General features: G+C 37.5%; 1 protein-coding gene across 1 annotated transcript in view; it reads left to right on the forward strand.

Annotated features, from left to right (window-relative positions):
* The first annotated feature begins 2,773 nt into the window (after positions 1-2,773).
* The window catches only part of nol11 (nucleolar protein 11), a 57,791-nt gene continuing 36,205 nt past the window's right edge, over positions 2,774-24,359 (forward strand). The window contains exons 1-3 of the mRNA XM_051895862.1: positions 2,774-3,012; positions 3,188-3,301; positions 3,380-3,436. Coding sequence (XP_051751822.1) covers positions 2,866-3,012; positions 3,188-3,301; positions 3,380-3,436 — 318 coding nt within the window. The 5' untranslated portion in view covers positions 2,774-2,865. The remainder of the gene's footprint in view (positions 3,013-3,187; positions 3,302-3,379; positions 3,437-24,359) is intronic.

A 24,359-nucleotide genomic window follows, 5' to 3' on the forward strand; every position in this document is an offset into this window, starting at 1 on the left:
GGTGGCTGTGCATCTCTAAGAAGCATCTCAATACTACCCTTCCCTCCTCCGTAAAGCAGAAGCATGTGGATGAAGGTCCATAGTAATGATTCATTGAGTTCCTTCAATGTATTTAATAAATGTGTTGTTTCAGTTTTACTCCAGTTTAATTTTGCCGCCAACATTTTGCATTCTGACGACCCCTGACCGCTTGACGTGATGACGTAGACGCAAAGTAATCGGTTTAACTCGTTTACATGGCAGACTTTTTATTTTGTTCAGTTTATAGAAAGGTTTATCCCACCTCTCTCAAACCGATTACAATTTCATTCGGTTTGGGCATTTTTATTCTGATTGAGGTGTTTATATGGTGTTCATTTTCATTCGGATTGGACTTTTAAACCGATTACAATGCTCCATGTAAACGTGGCTAGTGTTGGGGGGATGGGAAATCGAGTGCCAAATAAACACAGAGATGGACAGGAAAAGGTCAAAGCCATCAGGTTCCCAATTTAGAAAAAAAAAGAAAAGAAGAAGAGGAGAAACGAGCAAAAGATAAAGGTATGCAACTATGTTCTCTCTGTATGATTATTACAGTATCCATGTCATGAACGAAGGGCTAATGTTAATTGGTGGGTATAACTCTTAAGTTTGTTAGCCTTTTTGCTATGATGCTTGCTATGCTTGCTTATACAACAATAATTTGGTTTTAACTCAACAAACACGAGATCTAATTTCACCATAATATTCAGGGCTCTCAAGTCTCACGCATTCACCGTGAGACACACGCATTTCAACCATTTCACACGCTCACACGCCACACCTTGTATTGCTCACGCTGAGAAGTAAGGGATAACTTGTCCCTCTATATACAATTATAGGAGGAGGCTATTATACATCGCTCGTTGAACTATTATAAGCACCAAGTTCCCGTACGAACGGAACGGACCAATTATCTGCGCAACATGACCGAAGCCCAGTTTATTTAATTGTGCATGCGTGGCGCGCGAATGGCTGTATACTCTGCGCGCGTTCACCAGTGCGCTTCAAAAGTTTGATAAGATTTGATAAGATTTCCTATCGCGACGCTGAGAAAATATCATCCTGCACCAACATAAAATAGAAAGACCTCCTATACTAGAATTTACCTATTGTATTTATTGTGGTAAATTGACTAACTTGTAGAATTTATAATAGATTATCTGTTAAGGGAATAGATTTTTACCAAAGATTTATATTACAACTGTGGCATACTGTGCTATAGTTACTATGTGTATAGGCTGCTTTTACCTGTAATTATATCCTTATTGTAACAAATTCTATAAATATGTTACAAGACAATTACAAGAACTATAGTTTTTCAAAAGGCCAAGTACAAGTTAGAATTAAGACAAGAGCACAATTGATTTTCCCCATGTGTAAAATGTGTTCTGCTAATAATTACAGATATTAGGAAAAACCTAGCAGATGACAGGAAATTAACATTTTCAATAGAACCGTTTAAGTAATGTTCTTTAAGTAAAATTCTGTCAAAATGCTTAAGATTTTAGATGCTTAAATATAAAATACATGCAGCTATGTTAACCAACTTTGTATGTGGATGTAACCACAAAAAAGACCATTTTGCAAAAATAAACAAATAAGCGCACAAATAAATCTCATGAGGGAGCATGCCCTGTGACCCCACTAAACCCCCCAATGTTCAAACCAAAACTACACCCAACCCCTTCATTTTTTTTTTTAGCATTTTGATTTTACAATTCCTAGAAGAAAACACTTGCCTGTGATCAAAAATAGTGAGAGCTGATGTTGGGGAATATAGCCAAATTCATGCTAAATTATTATTGATGCCATCAAAAACTCTCCCAACTGCTTTAGCTTAGTTTGGCTATCTGAAACTAAGGAAAGTACTAGAGATGTATTTCATTATTTTATTTCAAATTCTACTGTATTAATACTCTTTTCAGCAATGTTAAGACTACATCTCTTAAAGCAGAGCTCTCTGGCTATCATTTCAGTAATATTTAATTTACTGGCAATGCATACATTAATCATTGCATTTGTCTGTTTCAAAGATGTCAGAGAAAAAGCAAAAGAGTATTATTTCATTCTGGGCACCAAAGGGTCAGCCCCCTAAAAAGGTTGCTAGATCAGAGCAGGAGACAGTGGAAGAGGTGGAGGCAGAGACAGTGGAGAAGATAGTAAGAGTGACAGTTGGAGAGAAAGTAGAAGAGACCATAGAGGAGACAGTGGACAAGACAGGGAAGAAGAAGAAAGCATTAAGTGGAGCAGCCACCAGGTGTACTTTAAAAAGTGAGTGGTCAACCAAATGGCCATTCATTACCATAGGCACCAGCAGCTCCTACAACTGGTGCTCTGTTTGCAGACAGGAGAACTCAGGTGTGAACAGGCATATAAAACATAAAGGTCATCAGGCCAAAGAACAGGCACTTCAGTCAACAAGCACCATAATTTCTATTTGTGCCGGTCAATTGTGAACAACACTGTAGGTAAAATTAAACTGCTAGCAAAAACTTGAGAGAATTTGGTGGGGCAGAGGGGCCGCTGCTGCAAATATTTGAGTGGCTCCTCCCCTAATAGATGTAATCTCACTCCAAACTTTTAATAAAACTTGAGAGCTCTGATAATATTGTGCTTTGCAACAAAACTGTTGAACACACACAACGACTTCAAGACTCCACAGCAAGTCATGTAGTCTGAACAGCACAGCGATCTGCCGACTTTTAAAGTCCTGTAGTGTAAACTTGGCTTAAGCAAACGCCATGATCCACACTCCAGTCCAGTCGGTGGCGGTAATGCACCAGTAAGTCGGGTTGCCAACCGCCAATAAACACCAAAGAAGAAGAAGGGCGTGCGGAAAGAAACATGGCAGCGCTGTACGAGGGATACACGTTGTGTGGAGTTGGACCAGCACAAAATTCCTCAATTTCAGGGATTCTGGGGATTGAACTGGGCAGAGATATCGATCATGTCCTCGTCACTGACTCTTCGAGATCTGTTACTGTTTACAAGGTAAAATGAGTTAGATATAAATACGGTTTGTCTTGTAAGAAACAATTGCACGCGGTGCTGGGTTAAATTCTAGCGTGTAAGCATGAGCGTTACATCACAAACAGGATTCTCCAACGATATCAAATGTTATTTAGTAAGAGATGTATTAGCTGTTTGTGTTACTGTTTATTACTAGGTGTCTGATCAGAAGCCTACGGGCAGTTGGACAGTAAAACAGGGGCAGATAATCACCTGCCCCGCTGTTTTTAACACGCAGTCCCAGGAATATGTGGTCGTAACTGATAATAAGGTAAGAAGACATGATGTTTCCCATAAGAATAATTTACTTTCACATGCCGGGAACTTACCCATGCTTTTTATGTTTTAGGTTGTCAGAGTTTGGAAAGAAGATGATGTCTACATGGAAAGGGCTTTCAAAGCTACAGTAAGTGAAGTTAAAATTCATAAGGTTTGAATTGAGTGGATGGTAGCTGCCAGGGGCAGATAAACGCATAGGCTAACCTACACTGTAGCCTAGGGGCCCACGTGATTAGGGTGCCTCCCCACCCAGCAAAAACTAGTTGAAAAGGCAACTTTGCAAGATGTCTCAAAAACGTTGAGATTTGGGTGAAAGGTGAAATCTTTTTCTGGTCAAAAGACGTCGATAAAAAGACATGCCTCTATATCTAAATTTAGTTGCTGCATGAAGTTTTTTTTAGGCTGTTTGAGCTTTAATTTAACCTAATTTCAACCATGAATTCTTGCTTGTTTTTTGTTTTATATTCATTATATTATCATATTCATAATTCCTGTCAAAAAAACAGTTGACAAAAGAGTAATACCACCCCACTCATAATTGCCATCTCTATTTTTTTTTATTTTATATATTTTTTTTTAATCTTGACCAGACTTGAGTTTATGTATAACAGTATTTTACGACCACAACACATGGGATACTTCTCAGGTGCACACAATAATTTCGCCTCAGTGCCAGGCGCAAATAAAACAAGAGCGTGGAAGGAAAAAAAAACACTGGTGCCGAGGGAGACTCTGCGTCCTTTGACGGAATGTCTGACGGCCCCCAACGCAGCTGACGTGAGGCGACAACTAGGAATGGGCATTTTAAGCAATTTTTAATTTAGATCATCGATAGGTTTCAAAAACGAGTAATCAAGTACTCGGGGGGGCGGGGCATGGCCTTCATGGAAGTAGTAGTAGTGGTAATAATAATAATAATAATAATAATATTTGAAGACTGTTATGAAAATGAATGTTAAAAATAAAAATGACATAACTTGTCTATGAAAACATGAACACGTGATTAGAACACTGTTAGATTATGATTATGATGCAGCAATGTTATTAATAAAGAATATTATGCCAATAAACTGAAGCCTGTTCTATGATACATCCTAGGGCTGGGTGATACAGCTAAAAAAAATTATCATGATATAATGTTTCATATTGATTGGTACTGATAATTATTGAGAAAAATAGGAAAAAAAAATGTCCTAGCCAATGCACTTAAGGCAAACAACAAATCATTTTAAAACAAAGCAAAATAAAATGTAAACAAATCTTTCTGATTTTATATGAAGATTAATAAGTGTTAAAGAAACTTAGAGCTGCACAATTCTGGATAAATTGAGAAACTTTGTTTCAAACTGAGATCACGATTCTGAATGACAACAAAAACAAAATAACATTTAATTTACTAGAGGTTCTGACAAAATATTAATTGCTGCAATCTATTTTAAAATTTTACATTTATTTGAATTATTGAAAGAAAAATCTGTATGATTCAATTACATGTAAGTACTCTTACATGAGTACTCTCATAAGTACTCTTGTTTTATTACTAGATGAATCGGTGTATTTGAAAGAGTTTGTTGAATGAAGAGTCAACGTCAAATACATTTAACAGTCACTTGTCGCCACCTGGTGGTGAAACAATGTAATTGATAACTTGGCGCTGAAAACGACGCATTTTCTTTCAAAAGCTGGTTTGCTCTATTTTGATCGATAACATAGACACTAGTGTTTTATCTGAACTATAAACTTTTATCTCAGTTCTTCTGTGATAATTTGAATATTTGTAACACAGAAATAAAGATACTGTGTTGTTGAAAGCCCTGTTTGTGCAGCTGTTAATACCGACATAACTGTTCTCTAAAGACGAACTTTGAAGTAGATCAACTGTAAGACGTAAGGAAACCATGAAACTGCCACACTGAGGAGCTTTTTTATTCACAATCTCCTTGTCGCCGGCAGGTACAGCATTCGTTTTCATGTGTTTGTGTGTTCTGATCTCACGTGGCGATTGCGCAACTGAACGCCACAGCAACTTGTTTGCGTGTCACTTGTAGCGCGTCTGTTTGTGATCCAGGGACGGAGTGAGCTTGAGAGTTGTTCATGCAACCGAACTTCATGTCTGTTTACATTTTAATGCATTTAAGTGAAACTATATCGAGAGTTATATCGCACATTTTTTCTATCGTTATCGATTAAGACGTACCGTCAATAAATATCAATACCGTTTTATCGCCCAGGCCTAACACATCCTATGATATTAATCAGATAACTTAGATACATAACATAGACGTAACATAACAACTGGTATCTTCAAAAAAGCATGCAAATGCCAGTGAACTTTAAGTTACACGCTATAGCGAGAGTGAGAGCTCCCGCCGTGATGCACTTTCATGACAGCGCGCTGAAACACGGGCAAGGACAGAATTTACTATAGATTTCTATAAAGTTCTCATTATAATGCTATGTTTATGGCAGATTTGTGCTATATTTTCATCTACATTATTAATGATTCCATAAATCGCCTGTGCGTTTTTGAAGCCATAGGAATTAGCCTATGCCATTGAACAAATATGACGAAAAAGCACTGCTGCATTATTATAACATCTGTATTTTTATTCAGCATGTTAATAAATGTTGATATCCCAATACATCCTATATTAGATTAATCAGATGTAGCTATTACATCTGCAAAAAGTTCGCGAATGCAAACGTGAGCTTGAAAGTGTAACTCCAACTGTGCTTTAAAAATGCAGCCAACGAAAGCACAACAAATGCAATATCTATTAGGATACATTACTGTCACTATTGTAAATTTTTTTTTTTTTTTTTTTTTTTTTTAACTCTAAAATTTCAGCAATATTTTGGATTCAATTTGCACTTTCTGAACAACCAAAATGTTTTACCATATGAAAATCACTGATGGTTATCGCTTAATTAACTATGAATAGAATTTAAAAAGGATATTTTCAGCACAAGATAAAAGCTTGGCGCTGCACAGCTTGCATTGAACTGTATTTTCATCTATCTTGTCAAAGTGAAGCCAGACATCACTACGTGATTTCGAGGCCATTCTCTTTTGACGCATGCTGTGTAGGGTTGGGTATCGAGAACCAGTTCCATTTTAGAACCGGTTCCAAATTTCAAAGAACCGGGGATTCGATACGACGCGCGCATTTCGATTCTGTTTATCGATTCCTGACTTTTTTCAGTCATTCTCGCACGGCGAACGGCAGTGAGCATTTTACAGTTATTTCTATCTGCTAGGACCTGCGACAAAGACCTTATCTCATTACACGCGGTTCATTACAATCGGCACTGACTTTTGCTTCAACACTGCATTAATCTGAAGGGAGCCGTTCACATGTCGTGTCTAAAAATGCGTGGAAAGCGCTCCCGCGGCGTCTGTCGTTGCTATGCAACCATGAACTTCGCTCAAGATGAAAGGAAGTATCAGCAAAGAATTAATGGATTTCTAGCCCTGGCATTAGCTTTACAACTAGATATATTTATGGAGATGAGATATAAAACCCGTCCTGTACAGCTATGATCAGCTGTTCGGCTGAGCTTTCGATGTTGTTACGGAAAGGCCGAAGCTGATCGGTTGGTTCTTGTCACATGACCTGCGGTGCGCTTGCAGCATTCTGAAAAGTTGAGATGTTTTCATCTCGCCAAGGTATAGGCGCACCTGGAAACATTTGAAATAACACGCCTACATTTGAAATAACGAACTTGCACGTGCAAAAGACGCGATATGTGAACAGCCCCTAACTCTCCCAGCCGCGAGTCCTGCTACAAAGCACCAGATACAGCTACAAAACGCAGATGAAAAGGTACAAAACACAGATGAAAAGACATTCACCTTTGAATTAGAGCTGCATAATTCTGGATAAACTGACAATCAGCTTTGTTTACTTTATTTTTTTTTTTAAATGGTGATCACGACTAAATGCATTCGGGCAGCTACAGGACATGTTTGTTTATTTAAAATTATTAATTTGAATCATTCATTCAATCACTTTTTAAAAATTTAATTCTGTTTTCATATACTTGTTTAGTTAATAGACATTTTGAACGACTCTTGAATGAAGGATTAAATGAAAAATTAATTTTTAAACAGTCACTTTTTGCCACCTAGTGGAGTACTAATGTATTCAATATTACTGACTTTGCATTTTAATCTCTTACGTTACTGCCTCCAATAGCAACTGCCTGCATGTTTTTTATTTTGTTTTTTGTTTTTTATTTAAGTTGCATTTTTTTTATACTTAAATAGTTTTGGTTTGTATTTGCTTCTGATCATTCCTTATTGAAAGCAGGGCTCTGAACCGGTTCAAGGAACGAAAACGAAAACCGGAAACGAACGAAATTTTGACCGGAACATAATTAGAAACGGAAACAAAATCAAATTTAATCATTCTGAACAGAGACGCTAATTTGAAATGGCCATTAACCGGTTAATAATGTTATTTTATCGTTCTGTTTAATATTTTGATTTGGCAGTCAACCAATCACAAATTCAAATAGTACAGCCTATGCAAATATGACGCTGATGCATCCAACGTGTGTGAAATGCCCGGTTAGGTAAGTCGCAAAGCTCTGCCATTAGTTTTTCTGATGATATGTCACCAATGGTCAAGCATTAGGCCTACATTTAAGTGAAAATGAATGTCAAGTAGGCTAATAGCTTGTTGTGCGTTTTGAAACCAGCGAAATCATGCACCTGCAGCGCTTCTGTGAATGGAGAACAAATGGAGAATGGAGAAACTTCTGTGAATGGAGAAACAAAATAAATATATAGGCCTACATAACACAAAATAAAAGAATATTTAAGCCTATAGGCTACGCAAAATATTTCAGGTCTACAGATTAACAAAACGAAAGTGGTTCATTGTGGCGCACTCCAAAGATCTAGGAAAGGAAACGGACATTCTGCTTGTTTTCGTTATTTAAGTGTCTTTTGTAAATGTATGAATTATGTCTTGCTTTTACCTGTATGACCATAAATTACGGAGTAGAGTTTACTGTCTTATGGGGCGTCACAGCAGACGCGACTTGCGTGAATAAATTGCGCTATTCGCGCGTAGTTTGACACTTGAACATTTTGAGTTTACTCGCTTCATTCGCGCGTGAAATTCACTTCACAACAGACGAGAATTCGCGTCATGAGAGGGGCTTCTGCCAGGTGGCTCGTCTCGTTTCTGCGCACTTCCTCTGAATAAACACATCAACTCGTCAGCGGGAAAGTAGTTGTAAAATACGGCGAATAAGCTCAATTTGCCGGCTTTAGCTAGCTTGTAGTCTCTCTCTCTCTCTCTCTCTCTCATATATATATATATATATATATATATATATATATATATATATATATATATATATATATATATATATATATATATAATGTGTGTGTGTGTGTATAATCTCAAATTGATTAAGGAGCGTTTTTTACAACTTACCAGATTGTCCGACCTCCTCACTCGCTTTCTTCCAAGCAAGATCCTTTTTATTCCTGTATCTATAAAAGTATGAAAATGGATCGTACAGCGATGATGGTTTTGTCCTCCATTCCCAGCCGGCATTTCAACGTTGATTCACCGGTGAATCAACGTCGGGTACCATGGTTGAATCAACGTTGGATTACCTTTCGGTTTTGCAAATTGGATCAACGTTAATATTGTGACGTTGTTTCATCGTTGAAATTACGACGTTGTTTCACCGTTGATATCGCGTCGTGCTTTCACCGTCTTATGGTTGAATTAATGTTGGATTACCTTTCGATTTTGCAAATTGGATCAACGTTGAAAATGCGACGTTGTTTCACCCTCTTACCTTCAACATGGATGAATACACTATTTTACATGAAATTACAATCTAGTTTGCGTTTGTACTAACATGACAATACTAAATAATTACTGTACATGCACTAATAAATACTAAAAATACTGTATAAAACAAATAAACATCTCAACTTTGCAATGTTTAGAGGTAATATTAAAAACCTGTAGCATACAATATGAAAATGAAAGGGTTATTCTTCTACAATTACAGCACAAACCTTAAATCAAGGCTTTTCTAGCTCAAAATGATGCAGAAGTAAAATCTGTATTATGTACCCACATTCATGTGTACTATACCTTCAACTAGATTAAAAAAAAAAAAACTCTTTACAAGCACAAATTCTTAAATATTTTAATTATTTTTTTATTTTATTTTGAGAACATCATATGCAGTGTCTTTTTGTAAGACCGATAGACCTCAGTCCGTCTAGAGAGGGATTGCACTCCATAAGAAAACTGTCAATTTTAAAGATAAATCAAGAAATGCAGTATTCATCTTCCTACAAAGATGGTTGATGCTGTGGACCAGGGACCTTGACTTGCGTTGACTGTGGTGGTTGTGAATGTGATGACTGGCGAAGGATGTCGAAGAGGGAGGGTACCGATATTTCTGACCTGGAACTGCCCTTTGTGCAGTGGAGGTGCGTGGAACAGTTTGAGAATGGACACGGGCCAGGAGCCTGCAACAGAACTGTGTTGGTGGAAAAGGGGTATGGGAGCATGTGACTGCCTGCCTGAGTTTTGTTAATAGCTAGAGACAGCATTAGATTTGACAGAGGCAGCCACCTAGTAATTCACTATGCAGGAAAAATAAAACCCTGCCTTAAATTAAATACATTTAATATTTAAGGAGAAAAGCCTTGTTCAGTGCTTGGACACATAGTGTAGTTGTGGTTTGGGTGATCCAAGACAGTCGTAAGCTCAAGGTCCTTTCTGATGCCGTCCCCTCCACTCTCTTCACTTGTCCACTGTCTTTACTGCTGTGTATATTAAAAACAAACATACATCAAAACATATTATCATTTTTAATACTTACACTTTACAGTTCATTCAGTTGCATCTACCAATGCAGGTTTATATTGTTTCCTCTGGGGGCTCCATATATTACTAATTATATGGAGAAACATTACACAAAGTAATCGAAAATCACAAAATGTTAATAAATCAATTAGAAAAAGAAGTGACAGTGATATAGACAACAATCTCCTACCAAATTGCCAGTAATCAGCCAGATGTTTGGTGAATCTACATAAAGGAAAGAAATGGTTCACTGAAAAGTCCTTAAAATCAGGAATTAAATTTTTACTATAGACCTTTTCATATTTCCGGGTTTCTCAGAAGTGGAAGTCGTTATAGTTGGGTAAAAGTCTGCGGTGAATGAGGGAATAAATTAAATATATTTTTTGTGTTCCAGTTTTCTCAAATAGCAAAAGAAAAACTAAACAGTGTTTTCACAACTTTCAAAAAGATGAAAAAATAGAGAGATTGATAACGGCAGTCAGTAGAGAGAAAGATGTCAACTTTACCGTCACTCCCATAGCTGCTACAGGAAATCGTATTGGCTATAAGTGAAATACACTAGAAAGTCTTTCAACAAACAAAGGTGGATCTTTAATTTCTTTATAATGTAAATGTATGTTTCAGAATGGGGCATTTGTATGATTTGTACATATAAATAACCCAGTCTGTCTAACTGCATCACTATATACAGACATTACAGCTCAAACCATTCTGATGTTCTTTTTATCTAAATAAACAACATATTATATGACTCTTAAAGGGTTAGTGCACCCAAAAATGAAATTTCTGTCATTAATTACTCACCCTCATGTCATTCCAAACCCATAAGACATTAAGTAAGTTCATATAATAAGTTCATATAATCTACAGAACACAAATGAAGATATTTTTGCAGGCCCAGAAAGATAGTAAAGACATTGTTAAAATAGCCCATGTGACTACAGTGGTTCAACCTTAATGTTATAAAGCGACCACAATACTTTTTGTGTGCAAAAAATAAAGCCGTTTTTTTTTCTGCACACAAAAAGTATTCTCATCGCTTCATAACATTAAGGTTGAACCCCTGTAGTCACGTAGACTATTTTAACGAAGTCTTTACTACCTTTCTGGGCCATAAAAAGGTAATAACGTTGCAGTCTATGGAGGGTTAGAAAGCGCTCAGATTTCATCAAAAATATCTTCATTTGTGTTCCGAAGATGAACAAAGGTCTTACGAGTTTGGAACAACATGATTAATTAATTAATGACAGAAATTTTTGGGTGAAACTAACCCTTTAAGATACATGGCATAAAAAAAATCAGTGTTATATTTCATATACCTCAACGGAATTGAGGTAATTTGTTTTATTTGTTCTTATTTTATTAATGTCTGTTTACTTGTCTTTTTTGTAAATTCAATTCAGTTTGAAATCAAGCTTTCTTGTGCTGCATGTGAGCTATTGCAACAAAGTTACCCTACTGTAAAGAGACAAATACACAGAGTGAGCAAATATTTAAGTGAGAATGGTAATTGTAATTGAGCAATGTTTAAATATGTAAACAAAAGCCTATATTAAAATCTGTTCATCATATAAAGCGGACGTGTCTCTTCAGAAGACTTGAATTAAACCGCTCCATTCAAATTGATTACTATACTATAATTCATGCACTTCATAAATAAGGTGAAAGTGCTTTATTGAAAGTAGCAATTTTCTACTTAGATCTATGATTTGATTGAATATTGTTTGGTAATTCATTAAATATCGCCGGCTAAAAAGTAATTAGTAATTTGTAATTTGAGTAGTTTTTGAGAAGAGTAATTTGTACTTTTTACTCGAGTACTTTTTGACACCAGTACTCTTACATTGCTGAAATAATACTCAATTACAAGTAAAAGTACTTGTACTTAAGTACACATTTTCAGTACCCTTTCCACCACTGAAAGTCTCTAACGATAGACATTTTATTTCATGGTAACGATATATAACGTTATATCGCCCAGTCCTAAGCAATAATAAATGTCCAAGCTTATCGATACTGTGGCATTTCATAATTTAGCCCCAGGGCCCATTTAATAACAGGTTTTGGTACCCTCCCTACATATAAGTATATAAAGGATGAAAACCTGTTGTGTCAGTCTCTTGATTTGTGACTGTGCAGCTATTGTGAAACTCACCATCTTCATGTACTGAGTGTGAATGGCATCAAGACCTTGTCCTGAAGAATCTCAGCACCAAACGCTAGAGATTACATCTCATCTGGTAACAAGAGTAAACATAATTTTAAGAACTCTGATATCTTTACCCCCTGATATTGCATTGGTGATATAATTCAAACATATCAGAGGCAAAGAGTATGAGCAATGAGTAAGTTGGCCAAATTTCTGTCGAAAATAACTTACATGCTTAAAGTTGTCGACCCCCTGAACCACAGTCAGCATCTATAAGTAAAAAAAGTATTTAAGTAAAAAATAAAAAAATGCATGTATACAAACAAATAAATAAATACATTTGAGTGGAACAGTATGGCGTCTGTCTCACTAGCAAACATAACTACAAACAGACATAGAGAAATACAATAAAATAGATTAATGACCATGATATCCTGTTATATTAGTTAAATAAATGATTATAACTACAAGCATTATAACATTTTATTTGTCACCAATGTTCCCCCATTTAGCTGATTATTTAGCCTACAGGCCTTTCAAGGACAATCTCACTGAAACAACCTGGGGTTAATGATTTTAAAATGTGAGACTTCTTTCAAAAACATGTAAAAATCTTACAGGCCCACAACTTTTCAACAGTAGTGTACTGTATGATTGAGGTTTTGCTTACTATTATCATCTGGTTCATAGCCTTTGACAGGAGGTCGCTTAGCTCTGCTGGGGTGCAGGAGGCCATCAGCATGGAAGGATCTAGGAACATAACATGCAATTTGTCACAGAGCCAACATTATTTAGTATAAAATGCCAGGTTTATTACAAGGAACCATGCTAGAGCAGAGGTGGAATGCAGAAAAGAGAAAGAATAATATACATAATAAAAAAATAAAAAAATAAAAAAATTATATATATATATATATATATATATATATATATATATATATATATATATATATATATATATATATATATATATATCTATCTCTTAAGATAACATTTATATTTTTAGTTTTCGAATTCAGTATCGTACATGTAGTGTCACTTACGTTTGGATGTCGAAGACTTAACTAATAAGAAAATTGTAGATGCATGGTGATATAGGTTAGATATATTGTGAAATAAATGCATTTTAATGTATTTAATGAGCTTTCTCAGTTCACCTGTGTTTCCTCCTCCTCTGTCAGCTTCCCCTTTGTCGTAGAGGGGGTATTCTGTCGCCCCTGAAATTGCAGAACATTTTTTATCCATATTTGTTTACCATTAGAGATCAAAACGTGTTTGAAATAGTTTAATTTTCGCGCTCCATGTAAGTGACGTCACAGATTAACGGCACAGCAACTTTAACATTAAATAAATTAGTTTACTATCATCCATTAACAATTTGCCAGCAAAACCTTTACAAAACTATTATAACATCTCATCTACACATAAAGATGCGATTAAAAGCCCAAACTTTCATTAAACAAGAGCTCAAAATACAGAGTTTGTTAGCCAACCGCTTCTGAAAACGGTTGAGATGCTAACGGACTTTTTCGATGACACTAAATAATTTCTTTTAAGTAAATATTCAACAGAAGTGTATCAATTACACGTAAGAAAGGTATCAGGAACAGTTTTATATATTATTTGTGTGATTTTATGGACTAAACTTACCTAAAATCAGTGAAAACAACAGCGAGACGGAGTCTTGCTGCTTGACGTTTCCCCGTTTCCATGGTAACTCAGATCTGCTCCAGGCTCTGGTGTTTGCCTCGTGGTAGTCTCGTGTAATCTCGCGATATCTCTTCAGACCGCAAAAAATGAAAATGAGCACATAATTTCTATTTTCTGAAATAGACGTACCAACAAACTGACACAGAAGTGGCAAAATAGGCCTAAATGACACATTTTTATTTCATATACATTATTACTATTATTATTATTATTATTATTATTATTATTATTATTATTATATAATATGGTTACACTTGTTTTTTTTTAAGGTACAGTGGGTACGGAAAATATTCAGACCCCCTTAAATTTTTCACTCTTTGTTATATTGCAGCCATTTGCTAAAATCATTTCATTTTTTTCCTCAATGTACACACAGCACCCCATATTGACAGAAAAACACAGAATTGTTGACATTTTTGCAGATTTATTAAAAAAGAAAAACTGAAATATCACATGGTCCTAAGTATTCAGACCCTTTGCTCAGTATTTAGTAGAAGCACCCTTTTGATCTAATACAGCCATGAGTCTTTTTGGGAAAGATGCAACAAGTTTTTCACACCTGGATTTGGGGATCCTCTGCCATTCCTCCTTGCAGATCCTCTCCAGTTCTGTCAGGTTGGATGGTAAACGTTGGTGGACAGCCATTTTTAGGTCTCTCCAGAGATGCTCAATTGGGTTTAAGTCAGGGCTCTGGCTGGGCCATTCAAGAACAGTCACAGAGTTGTGAAGCCACTCCTTATTAAAATAATCCTTATACGTTATTTTAGCTGTGTGCTTAGGGTCATTGTCTTGTTGGAAGGTAAACCTTCCGCCCAGTCTGAGGTCCTGAGCACTCTGGAGAAGGTTTTCGTCCAGGATATCCCTGTACTTGGCCGAATTCATCTTTCCCTCGATTGCAACCAGTCGTCCTGTCCCTGCAGCTGAAAAACACCCCCACAGCATGATGCTGCCACCACCATGCTTCACTGTTGGGACTGTATTGGACAGGCGATGAGCAGTGCCTGGTTTTCCACACATACCGCTTAGAATTAAGGCCAAAAAGTTCTATCTTGGTCTCATCAGACCAGAGAATCTATTTCTCACCATCTTGGAGTCCTTCAGGTGTTTTTTCATGTGTCTTGCACTGAGAGGCTTCCGTCGGGCCACTCTGCCATAAAGCCCCGACTGGTGGAGGGCTGCAATGATGGTTGACTTTCTACAACTTTCTCCCATCTCCCGACTGCATCTCTGGAGCTCAGCCACAGTGATCTTTGAGTTCTTCTTTACCTCTCTCACCAAGGCTCTTCTCCCCCGATAGCTCAGTTTGGCCGGACGGCCAGCTCTAGGAAGGGTTCTGGTTGTCCCAAACGTCTTCCATTTAAGGATTATGGAGGCCACTGTGCTCTTAGGAACCTTAAGTGCAGCAGAATTTTTTTTTTTTGTAACCTTGGCCAGATCTGTGCCTTGCCACAATTCTGTCTCTGAGCTCTTCAGGCAGTTCCTTTTGACCTCATGATTCTCATTTGCTCTGACATGCACTGTGAGCTGTAAGGTCTTATATAGACAGGTGTGTGGCTTTCCTAATCAAGTCCAATCAGTATAATCAAACACAGCTGGACTCAAATGAAGGTGTAGAACCATCTCAAGGATGATCAGAAGAAATGGACAGCACCTGAGTTAAATATATGAGTGTCACAGCAAAGGGTCTGAATACTTAGGACAATGTGATATTTCAGTTTTTCTTTTTTAATAAATCTGCAAAAATGTCAACAATTCTGTGTTTTTCTGTCCATATTGGGTGCTATGTGTACATTAATGAGGAAAAAAAATGAACTTAAATGATTTTAGCAAATGGCTGCAATATAACAAAGAGTGAAAAATTTAAGTGGCTCTAAATACTTTCCGTACCCACTGTATAGTCTGAGCTTATTTCAGCATTGATTTATGTGATTTTTCTTAACCTATTTCAACCATTTTACATTTAATAATTGTTTCACTGTTGAAACATCAACTGACATTACTTCAACCATATTTCAACGTTGAATTTCGGTCATGTGTTGACTGGGCTTCAACCGTTTAGCATTCAATGTTGTATCAACGTTGTTTCACCGTTGAAAAAACAACTGACCTTATTTCAACCACATTTCAACGTTGAAGGTCGGTCATGTGCCGGCTGGGGTAGGCTATATGCAAACAAAAAAAAGTAAAAAAAAAAAAAAAAGTTAACCGTTATTTTTTTTTCTAAACAAACCGGTTTCGGAACGTTAACGATACAGAAGGAACGCTGGAACAGAAAAGTTTAAATACTAGTTCTGCTCGGAGTGAAACGATTATTTTATTTTATTTTTTTTCATTTTAAGCCCTAATTGAAAGTGTTATTTATTTCATTATTAGACGAATTATCACAGTTAACAGTTACAGCCTACTGGTTTTAGCCTAAATGTGGCAACAATAAAAGGTAAAAACATTATTCTTGAAGTTTTATTTATTTATTTATTTTTCTCTCCATAAAAAAAAATTGGAATTGGAACCGAGAATTGATAAGAACCGGATTCGATAAGCAGAATAGGAATTGCTAAAATTAAAACGATACCCAACCCTAATGCTGTGGCAAGCTAAACAATCAGAGCTCAGGGCGCCGCCCAAAGTGCTACTAACCAATCAGGAGTGGAGAAAAAAACCAAAAAACCCAAAAAACATTTTGAACATCATTTACATGATTGATCGTCGCTGTCACGGTCGAGTGCTCGATTGCTGTTGCACATCCCTAGCGACAACACCGTCGGCTTTTGTTGCCGCTAGTTCTTTGACATTGTGTTGGTGTGTCCCGGCCTTAAGACGTTTCTTACATTTACCGGATAAGAAATGACAGTAATAGGTTACTGTGTCCAGAGTGAATGTGGAACATTCCTCTCATCTGTTAACACTGAGTTTGTGTTTTTATTTTTCTTTATTATTTTTAATATTATCTTCATTTTTAATGTAGGGATTTAAACTTTTTGCTTTATAGCTCTTTTGCATATAGCATAGATAAATTCATTATATGTTTTCATAGCATTCAGTTGGCACGTTTGCCAAAATCGATCCATCGATGCATCGCGATTCTCTCTTAAACGATTCTGGATCGATTCTGAGCTAATAGTTTTTATTCAGATGTGCGGTGACGCTGAGTGTGCTTTACAAATACCCGGACTCTGCTTGCTTCCAATTCCTCACACACATACACCACTCGAACCCTCTGTAAAATAATCTTTCATAAAGTTGAAGCAAATGACAATGACTTTCGCGGGCTTCACTGCACAGGATGAGCTGTGAGAGACGCGCTTTGTTTGATGTTGCTGTGCACTGTCTCGACCGTCTGTATTTTCATTACAATTGATCTACGAAGGCATGTCGTTTGGAATGCAGTGGACTTATATATTTAAAATATGAAATTCACGTACAGAAGGCTGCTTTCAATTTCAAATACTGATGCGTTGTTTGTGAAGAGTGCTCATGCATGCGGCTGTGTGCGACTCCGTGTAAGTGGTTTAATGTACTTGCATCTCAAAATGGATTTTGCAAATTAATTGAAACACAGCCAGTTTTGTCTTAAGGGATTAAATGGACAGGACAAACCGCATTACTTATTATATTTCAAAAGAGATCCGTGCGTGAATGCAACTTATTAGATCTCCTTCTGTCTGGTAACAATCAAACGACAGTAAACATGAAAAGGAAAACGTTCAGATAATCTTAAATACTGAAAGCACTCTTTGTTTATTGCTTGTAATATGTTTTGTTGCTCCTCTTTATTATTTGCTACTTGCTTGTATGTTTTGAAGTTATATTAGGCCTAGTTTAAAATTCTTAACATACAATTGTTTTAATTTGTTAATTTTTTTTCAGTTTGTAATTATTTTAAAAAGTAGGCCTACATATAAGTACTTATGTAAGGATATGTAAATACTAATTTAGTTTACCAACTTAACCTTAAAATCCTGTATAAGAAAAAAAAAAGTAGATCAAGAATCATTTTGGAATCGGATTGTGACTCTCAGAATCGGATCGGATCGTGAGGTGACTAAAGATTCCCACCCTCTATATATATATATATATATATATATATATATATATATATATATATATATATATATATAAATTACTCACACACATATATACAGTATACCCCTCACATTTTTGTAAATATTTTATTATATCTACAGAAATGACACTTTGCTACAATGTAAAGTAGTGAGTGTACAGCTTGTATAATAGTGTAAATTTGCTGTCCCCTCAAAATAACTCAACACACAGCCAATAATGTCTAAACCGCTGGCCACAAAAGTTAGTACACCCGTAAGTGAAAATGTCCAAATGGGGCCCAGTTAGCTATTTTCTCTTCTCGGTGTCATGTGACTCATTAGTGTTACAAGGTCTCAGGTGTGAATGGGGAGCAGGTGTGTTAAGTTTGGTGTTATCGCTCTCATTCTCTCATACTGGTCACTGGAAGTTCAACATGGCACCTCATGGCAAAGAACTCTCTGAGGATCTGAAAAATAGAATTGTTGCTCTACATAAAGATGGCGCAGGCTATAAGAAGATTGCCAAGACCCTGAAACTGAGCTGCAGCACAGTGGTCAAGACCATACAGTGGTTTAACAGGACAGGTTCCACTCAGAACAGGCCTCGCCATGGTCGACCAAAGAAGTTGAGTGCACGTGCTCAGCGTCATATCCAGAGGTTGTGTTTGGGAAATAGACATGAGTGCTGTCAGCATTGCTGCAGAGGTTGAAGGGATGGGGGGGTCAGCCTGTCAGTGCTCAGACCATACGCCGCACACTGCATCAAATTAGTCTGCATGGCTGTCGTCCCAGAAGGAAGCCTCTTCTAAAGATGATGCACAAGAAAGCCCGCAAACAGTTTGCTGAAGACAAGCAGACTAAGGACATGGATTACTGGAACCATGTCCTGTGGTCTGATGAGACCAAAATAAACTTATTTGGTTCAGATGGTGTCAAGCGTGTGGTGGCAACCAGGTGAGGAGTACAAAGATAAGTGTGTCTTGCCTACAGTCAAGCATGGTGGTGAGAGTGTCATGGTCTGGGGCTGCGTGAGTGCTGCTGGCACTGGGGAGCTACAGTTCATTGAGGGAACCATGAATGCCAACATGTACTGTGACATACTGAAGCAGAGCACGATCCTCTCCCTTCAGAGACTGGGCCGCAGGGCAGTATTCCAGCATAACGACCCCAAACACACCTATTGAGCATCTGTGGGGCATCCTCAAACGGAAGGTGAAGGAGTGCAAGGTCTCTAACATCCACTAGCTCCATGATGTCGTCATGGAGGAGTGGAAGAGGACTCCAGTGGCAACCTGTGAAGCTCTGGTGAACTCCATGTCCAAGAGAGTTAAGGCAGTGCTGGAAAATAATGGTGGCCACACAAAATATTAACACTTTGGGCCCAATTTGGACATTTTCATTTAGGGTGTACTCACTTTTGTGGCCAGCAGTTTAGACATTAATGGCTGTGTGTTGAGTTATTTTGAAGGGACAGCAAATTTACACTGTTATACAAGCTGTACACTCACTACTTCACATCGTAGCAAAGTGTAATTTCTTCAGTGTTGTCACATGAAAAGATATAATAAAATATTTACAAAAATGTGAGGGGTGTACTCACTTCTATGAGATACTGTGTATATACAGGTGCTGGTCATTATAATTAGAATATCATCAAAAAGTTGATTTATTTCACTAATTCCATTCAAAAAGTGAAACTTGTATATTTTCATTCATTACACACAGACTGATATATTTCAAATGTTTATTTCTTTTAATTTTGATGATTATAACTGACAACTAAGGAAAATCCCAAATTCAGTATCTCAGAAAATTAGAATATTGTGAAAAGGTTCAATATTGAAGACACCTGGTGCCACACTCTAATCAGCTAATTAACTCAAAACACCTACAAAGGCCTTTAAATGGCCTCTCAGTCTAGTTCTGTAGGCTACACAATCATGGGGAAGACTGCTGACTTGACAGTTGTCCAAAAGACGACCATTAACACCTTGCACAAGGAGGGCAAGACACAAAAGGTCATTGCAAAAGAGGCTGGCTGTTCACAGAGCTCTGTGTCCAAGCACATTCATAGAGAGGCGAAGGGAAGGAAAAGATGTGGTAGAAAAAAAGTGTACAAGCAATAGGTATAACCGCACCCTGGAGAGGATTGTGAAACAAAACCCATTCAAAAATGTGGGGGAGATTCACAAAGAGTGGACTGCAGCTGGAATCAGTGCTTCAAGAACCACTACGCACAGACGCATGCAAGACATGGGTTTCAGCTGTCGCATTCCTTGTGTCAAGCCACTCTTGAACAACAGACAGCGTCAGAAGCGTCTCGCCTGGGCTAAAGACAAAAAGGACTGGACTGCTGCTGAGTGGTCCAAAGTTATGTTCTCTGATGAAAGTAAATTTTGCATTGCCTTTGGAAATCAGGGTCCCAGAGTCTGGAGGAAGAGAGGAGAGGCACACAATCCACGTTGCTTGAGGTGAAGTGTAAAGTTTCCACAGTCAGTGATGGTTTGGGGTGCCATGTCATCTGCTGGTGTTGGTCCACTGTGTTTTCTGAGATCCAAGGTCAACGCAGCCGTATACCAGGAAGTTTTACAGCACTTCATGCTTCCTGCTGCTGACCAACTTTATGGAGATGCAGATTTCATTTTCCAACAGGACTTGGCACCTGCACACACTGCCAAAGCTACCAGTACCTGGTTTAAGGACCATGGTATCCCTGTCCTTAATTGGCCAGCAAACTCGCCTGACCTTAACCCCATAGAAAATCTATGGGGTATTGTGAAGAGGAAGATGCGATATGCCAGACCCAACAATGCAGAAGAGCTGAAGGCCACTATCAGAGCAACCTGGGCTCTTATAACACCTGAGCAGTGCCACAGACTGATCGACTCCATGCCACGCCACATTGCTGCAGTAATTCAGGCAAAAGGAGCCCCAACTAAGTATTGAGTGCTGTACATGCTCATACTTTTCATGTTCATACTTTTCAGTTGGCCAAGATTTCTAAAAATCCTTTCTTTGTATTGGTCTTAAGTAATATTCTAATTTTAGTTATCAGATATAATCATCAAAATTAAAAGAAATAAACATTTGAAATATATCAGTCTGTGTGTAATGAATGAATATAATATACAAGTTTCACTTTTTGAATGGAATTAGTGAATAAATCAACTTTTTGATGATATTCTAATTATGACCAGCACCTGTATACAGTATCTCACAAAAATGAGTACACCCCTCACATTTCAGCAACCTTTTTATTAAATGTTCTCAAGGGACAATACTATAGAAATGAAAATTGGATATACTTTAGGGTAGACAGTGTGTTGCTTGTATAGCAGTACAGATTTACTGTCTAAAAATAACTCAACATACAGCCATTATTGTCTAAATAACTGGCAACAAAAGTGAGTACACCCTAAGTGAACATGTCAACTGTGTCCAAAGTGTCAGTATTTTGTGTGAGCACCATTGTTATTTAGCACTGCCTTAATCCTCCTGGGTATGGAATTCACCAGAGCTGCACAGGTTGTTGCTGGGATCCTCTTCCACTCCTCCATAATGACATCACGGAGCTGCTGGATGTTAGACACATGGCGCTTTTCTACCTTCCGCTTGAGGATGCCCCGCAGGTGCTCAATAGGGTTCAGGTCTGGAGACATACTTGGTCACTCCATCACCTTCAGCTTCCTCAGCAAGGCACTTGTCATCTTGCCAGTGTTTTTGGGGTCATTATCATGCTGTTCGGCCCAGTTTCTGCAGGGAGGGCATCATGTTCTGCTTCAGAATGTCACAGTACATGCTGGAATCCATGTTTCCCTCAATGAAGCGCAGTTCCCCAGTACCAGCAGCAATCAGGCAGCCCCAGACCATGATGATACCACCACCATGCTTGACTGTAGGCAAGACACAATTTTCTTTATACTCCTCACCAGGGTGTCGCCACACATGCTGGACACCATCTGCGCCAAACAAGTTTATCTTAGTCTCATCAGACCACAGGACATGGTTCCAGTAATTCATGCTCTTGGACAGGTTGTCTTCAGCAAAACTGTTTGCGGGCTTTCTTGTGAGCCAGAGGCTTCCTTCTAGGACGACGGTCATGCAAACCTTGTTGCAGTGTGTGCTGTATGGTCTGAGCACTGTCAAGTTGACCTTCTGCTTCTGCAACCTCTAAAGCAATGCTGCCAGCACTCATGCATCGTTTTTTTTTTTTTTTTTTTTAAAGCCAGCTTCTGCACCTGACGCACAGCACAAGGTCTCAACTTCTTTGATTCAACTTCTTTGGCCTGTTCTGAGTGGAACCCGTCTTGGAAAACCTCTCTGACCCTGGCCACTGTGTTGTAACTCAGTTTCATGGTGTTATCGATCTTCTTATAGCTTAGGCCATCTTTGTGGAGAGCAACAATTCTAATTTTCAAATCCTCAGAGTTCTTTGCCATGAGGTGCCATGTTGAATATCCAGTGATCAGTATGAGAGGATTGTACTCAAAGCACCAAATTTTAACTGTTCTAATACAAGATCCACACATTTGTATGGTCCTGTCAAGCAGACAAAAACATGAACATGATGAACAGGACATGTGGCTTTGCATGGTTAAACGACATACAGCTGTTATCACTTGGGGTGTACTCGCTTTTGTTGGCAGCTATTTTGACTAATGGCTGTAAAGTTATTTTCAGAGGACAGTAAATCTATACTGCTATACAGCACATTGACTACTCTAGAAATGAAACTTGAATATATTTTATAGTATTGTCCTTTGAGAAGATATACTAAAATGGTTGCTGAAATGTGAGGGGTGTACTCACTTTTGTGAGATACTGTGTGTGTGTGTGTGTGTGTATATATATGTGTGTGTGTATATATATGTGTGTGTGTATATATATATATATATAAAATAAAACATTGTAAGGACAAATGAAAATGAGAAGTAATCAAATCAGCTCAAAGCTAACAATTAAAAATGTAATCAAATCACAATTTTATTATATTATTAGTACTTATTATTAATATAATTAAAGTTTTACTGTGTAATTTTCAATGAAGACCTTTGAATTTTGCGTTTTAATAAACTGAATTATCACTATTAATTAGAGGTCGACCGATATATCGGGCCGATATTTATCTTTTTTTAATATATCGGCATCGGCCGATATCCGTGTTTAATAGCACCGATTTAAAGCCAGGCACGTCCGCGGGCAGCCCTGTGTTGTTGCGGTGAAATGTGCTGCTGCCGCATGTGAATTGAAACTTTTGGAAGATTCAGCAACAGTACTGGGAGATAAAGGTAGCCTAAGGCTTAAATTCTGATATTTCAAAGTCCTATGGCCATATATTTACTATATATTACTAGTAAACTATGAAGTGTTGCTTCACTTAGTGAAAGAAACAACGGATAGCATAGATCCGTCGGGAACTGGTATAATGCTACAGCTGGTTGAAGGTTCGCTTACTTGTAGTTAACTTTAAGGACTGTAGTCCAAAACTACCAGCAGCTTGCTTGCTAACATATTAGCCCCAATGTTATAAGTTCTGTTTTATTTTTCCTGTATCGGAGTCAGAGAATTTCACTCTGTGCTTGGGGTAGAGAAGGCGGCAGCTCTCACAAACACTGCAGCGTGATTGAGAGCTACGTTACTCTGACAAATATTGGCAATATTAAGAGGATTTGGCATTTCCAATTAATGTAAGCCTGTTACATTCTTCTAGTCTATTATTATTACTATTAGGTAAGCTACTTTTATTATTAAATTAATATTATAATAAATTTGCCCTGCAATAATTTCACAGCGCATCACCGCATAACTGACGTGCTGTGAGGATAATAAAAGATTAGGCTATCAGCTCCTCTTTGAAAATGTTTTAAACATTTTTTAGGTCTATTATACAATGAATTAGACCTATAATTATAAACAGTCTATAATATTTCCTAACACTACAGTCATAAATGGAAATTAAGAGCAGCTTTAGGCTAGCTACTTCAAGCACCAACTTTAAAAAAACAAAACAAAAAAAAAACAAGCTGTTTAACACGAAATACTACTAATTTGTTTCACTATATGTACGGGCAACAAGAGAAATAATGGAATAAATTAAGACAGTTATATACCATTATCAGCATATTATGTTGAAATTCGTCTCTGAGAGAAAATGCTCCGTTAATGCAGCGTCAGGCAGCTCCGTCACTTTTACTTTCACTTTGAATACTGATCGAGGTTAAGCTTTTACCTGCATAACTTTTCCGCAAAGTTTGCACGTTGCTTTTTGTGTGATATCCATTGGCTCCCCTTCTTGGCTAA

This window comes from Ctenopharyngodon idella, chromosome 6 (assembly GCF_019924925.1).
Source record: "Ctenopharyngodon idella isolate HZGC_01 chromosome 6, HZGC01, whole genome shotgun sequence".
Taxonomy (NCBI): domain Eukaryota; kingdom Metazoa; phylum Chordata; class Actinopteri; order Cypriniformes; family Xenocyprididae; genus Ctenopharyngodon; species Ctenopharyngodon idella.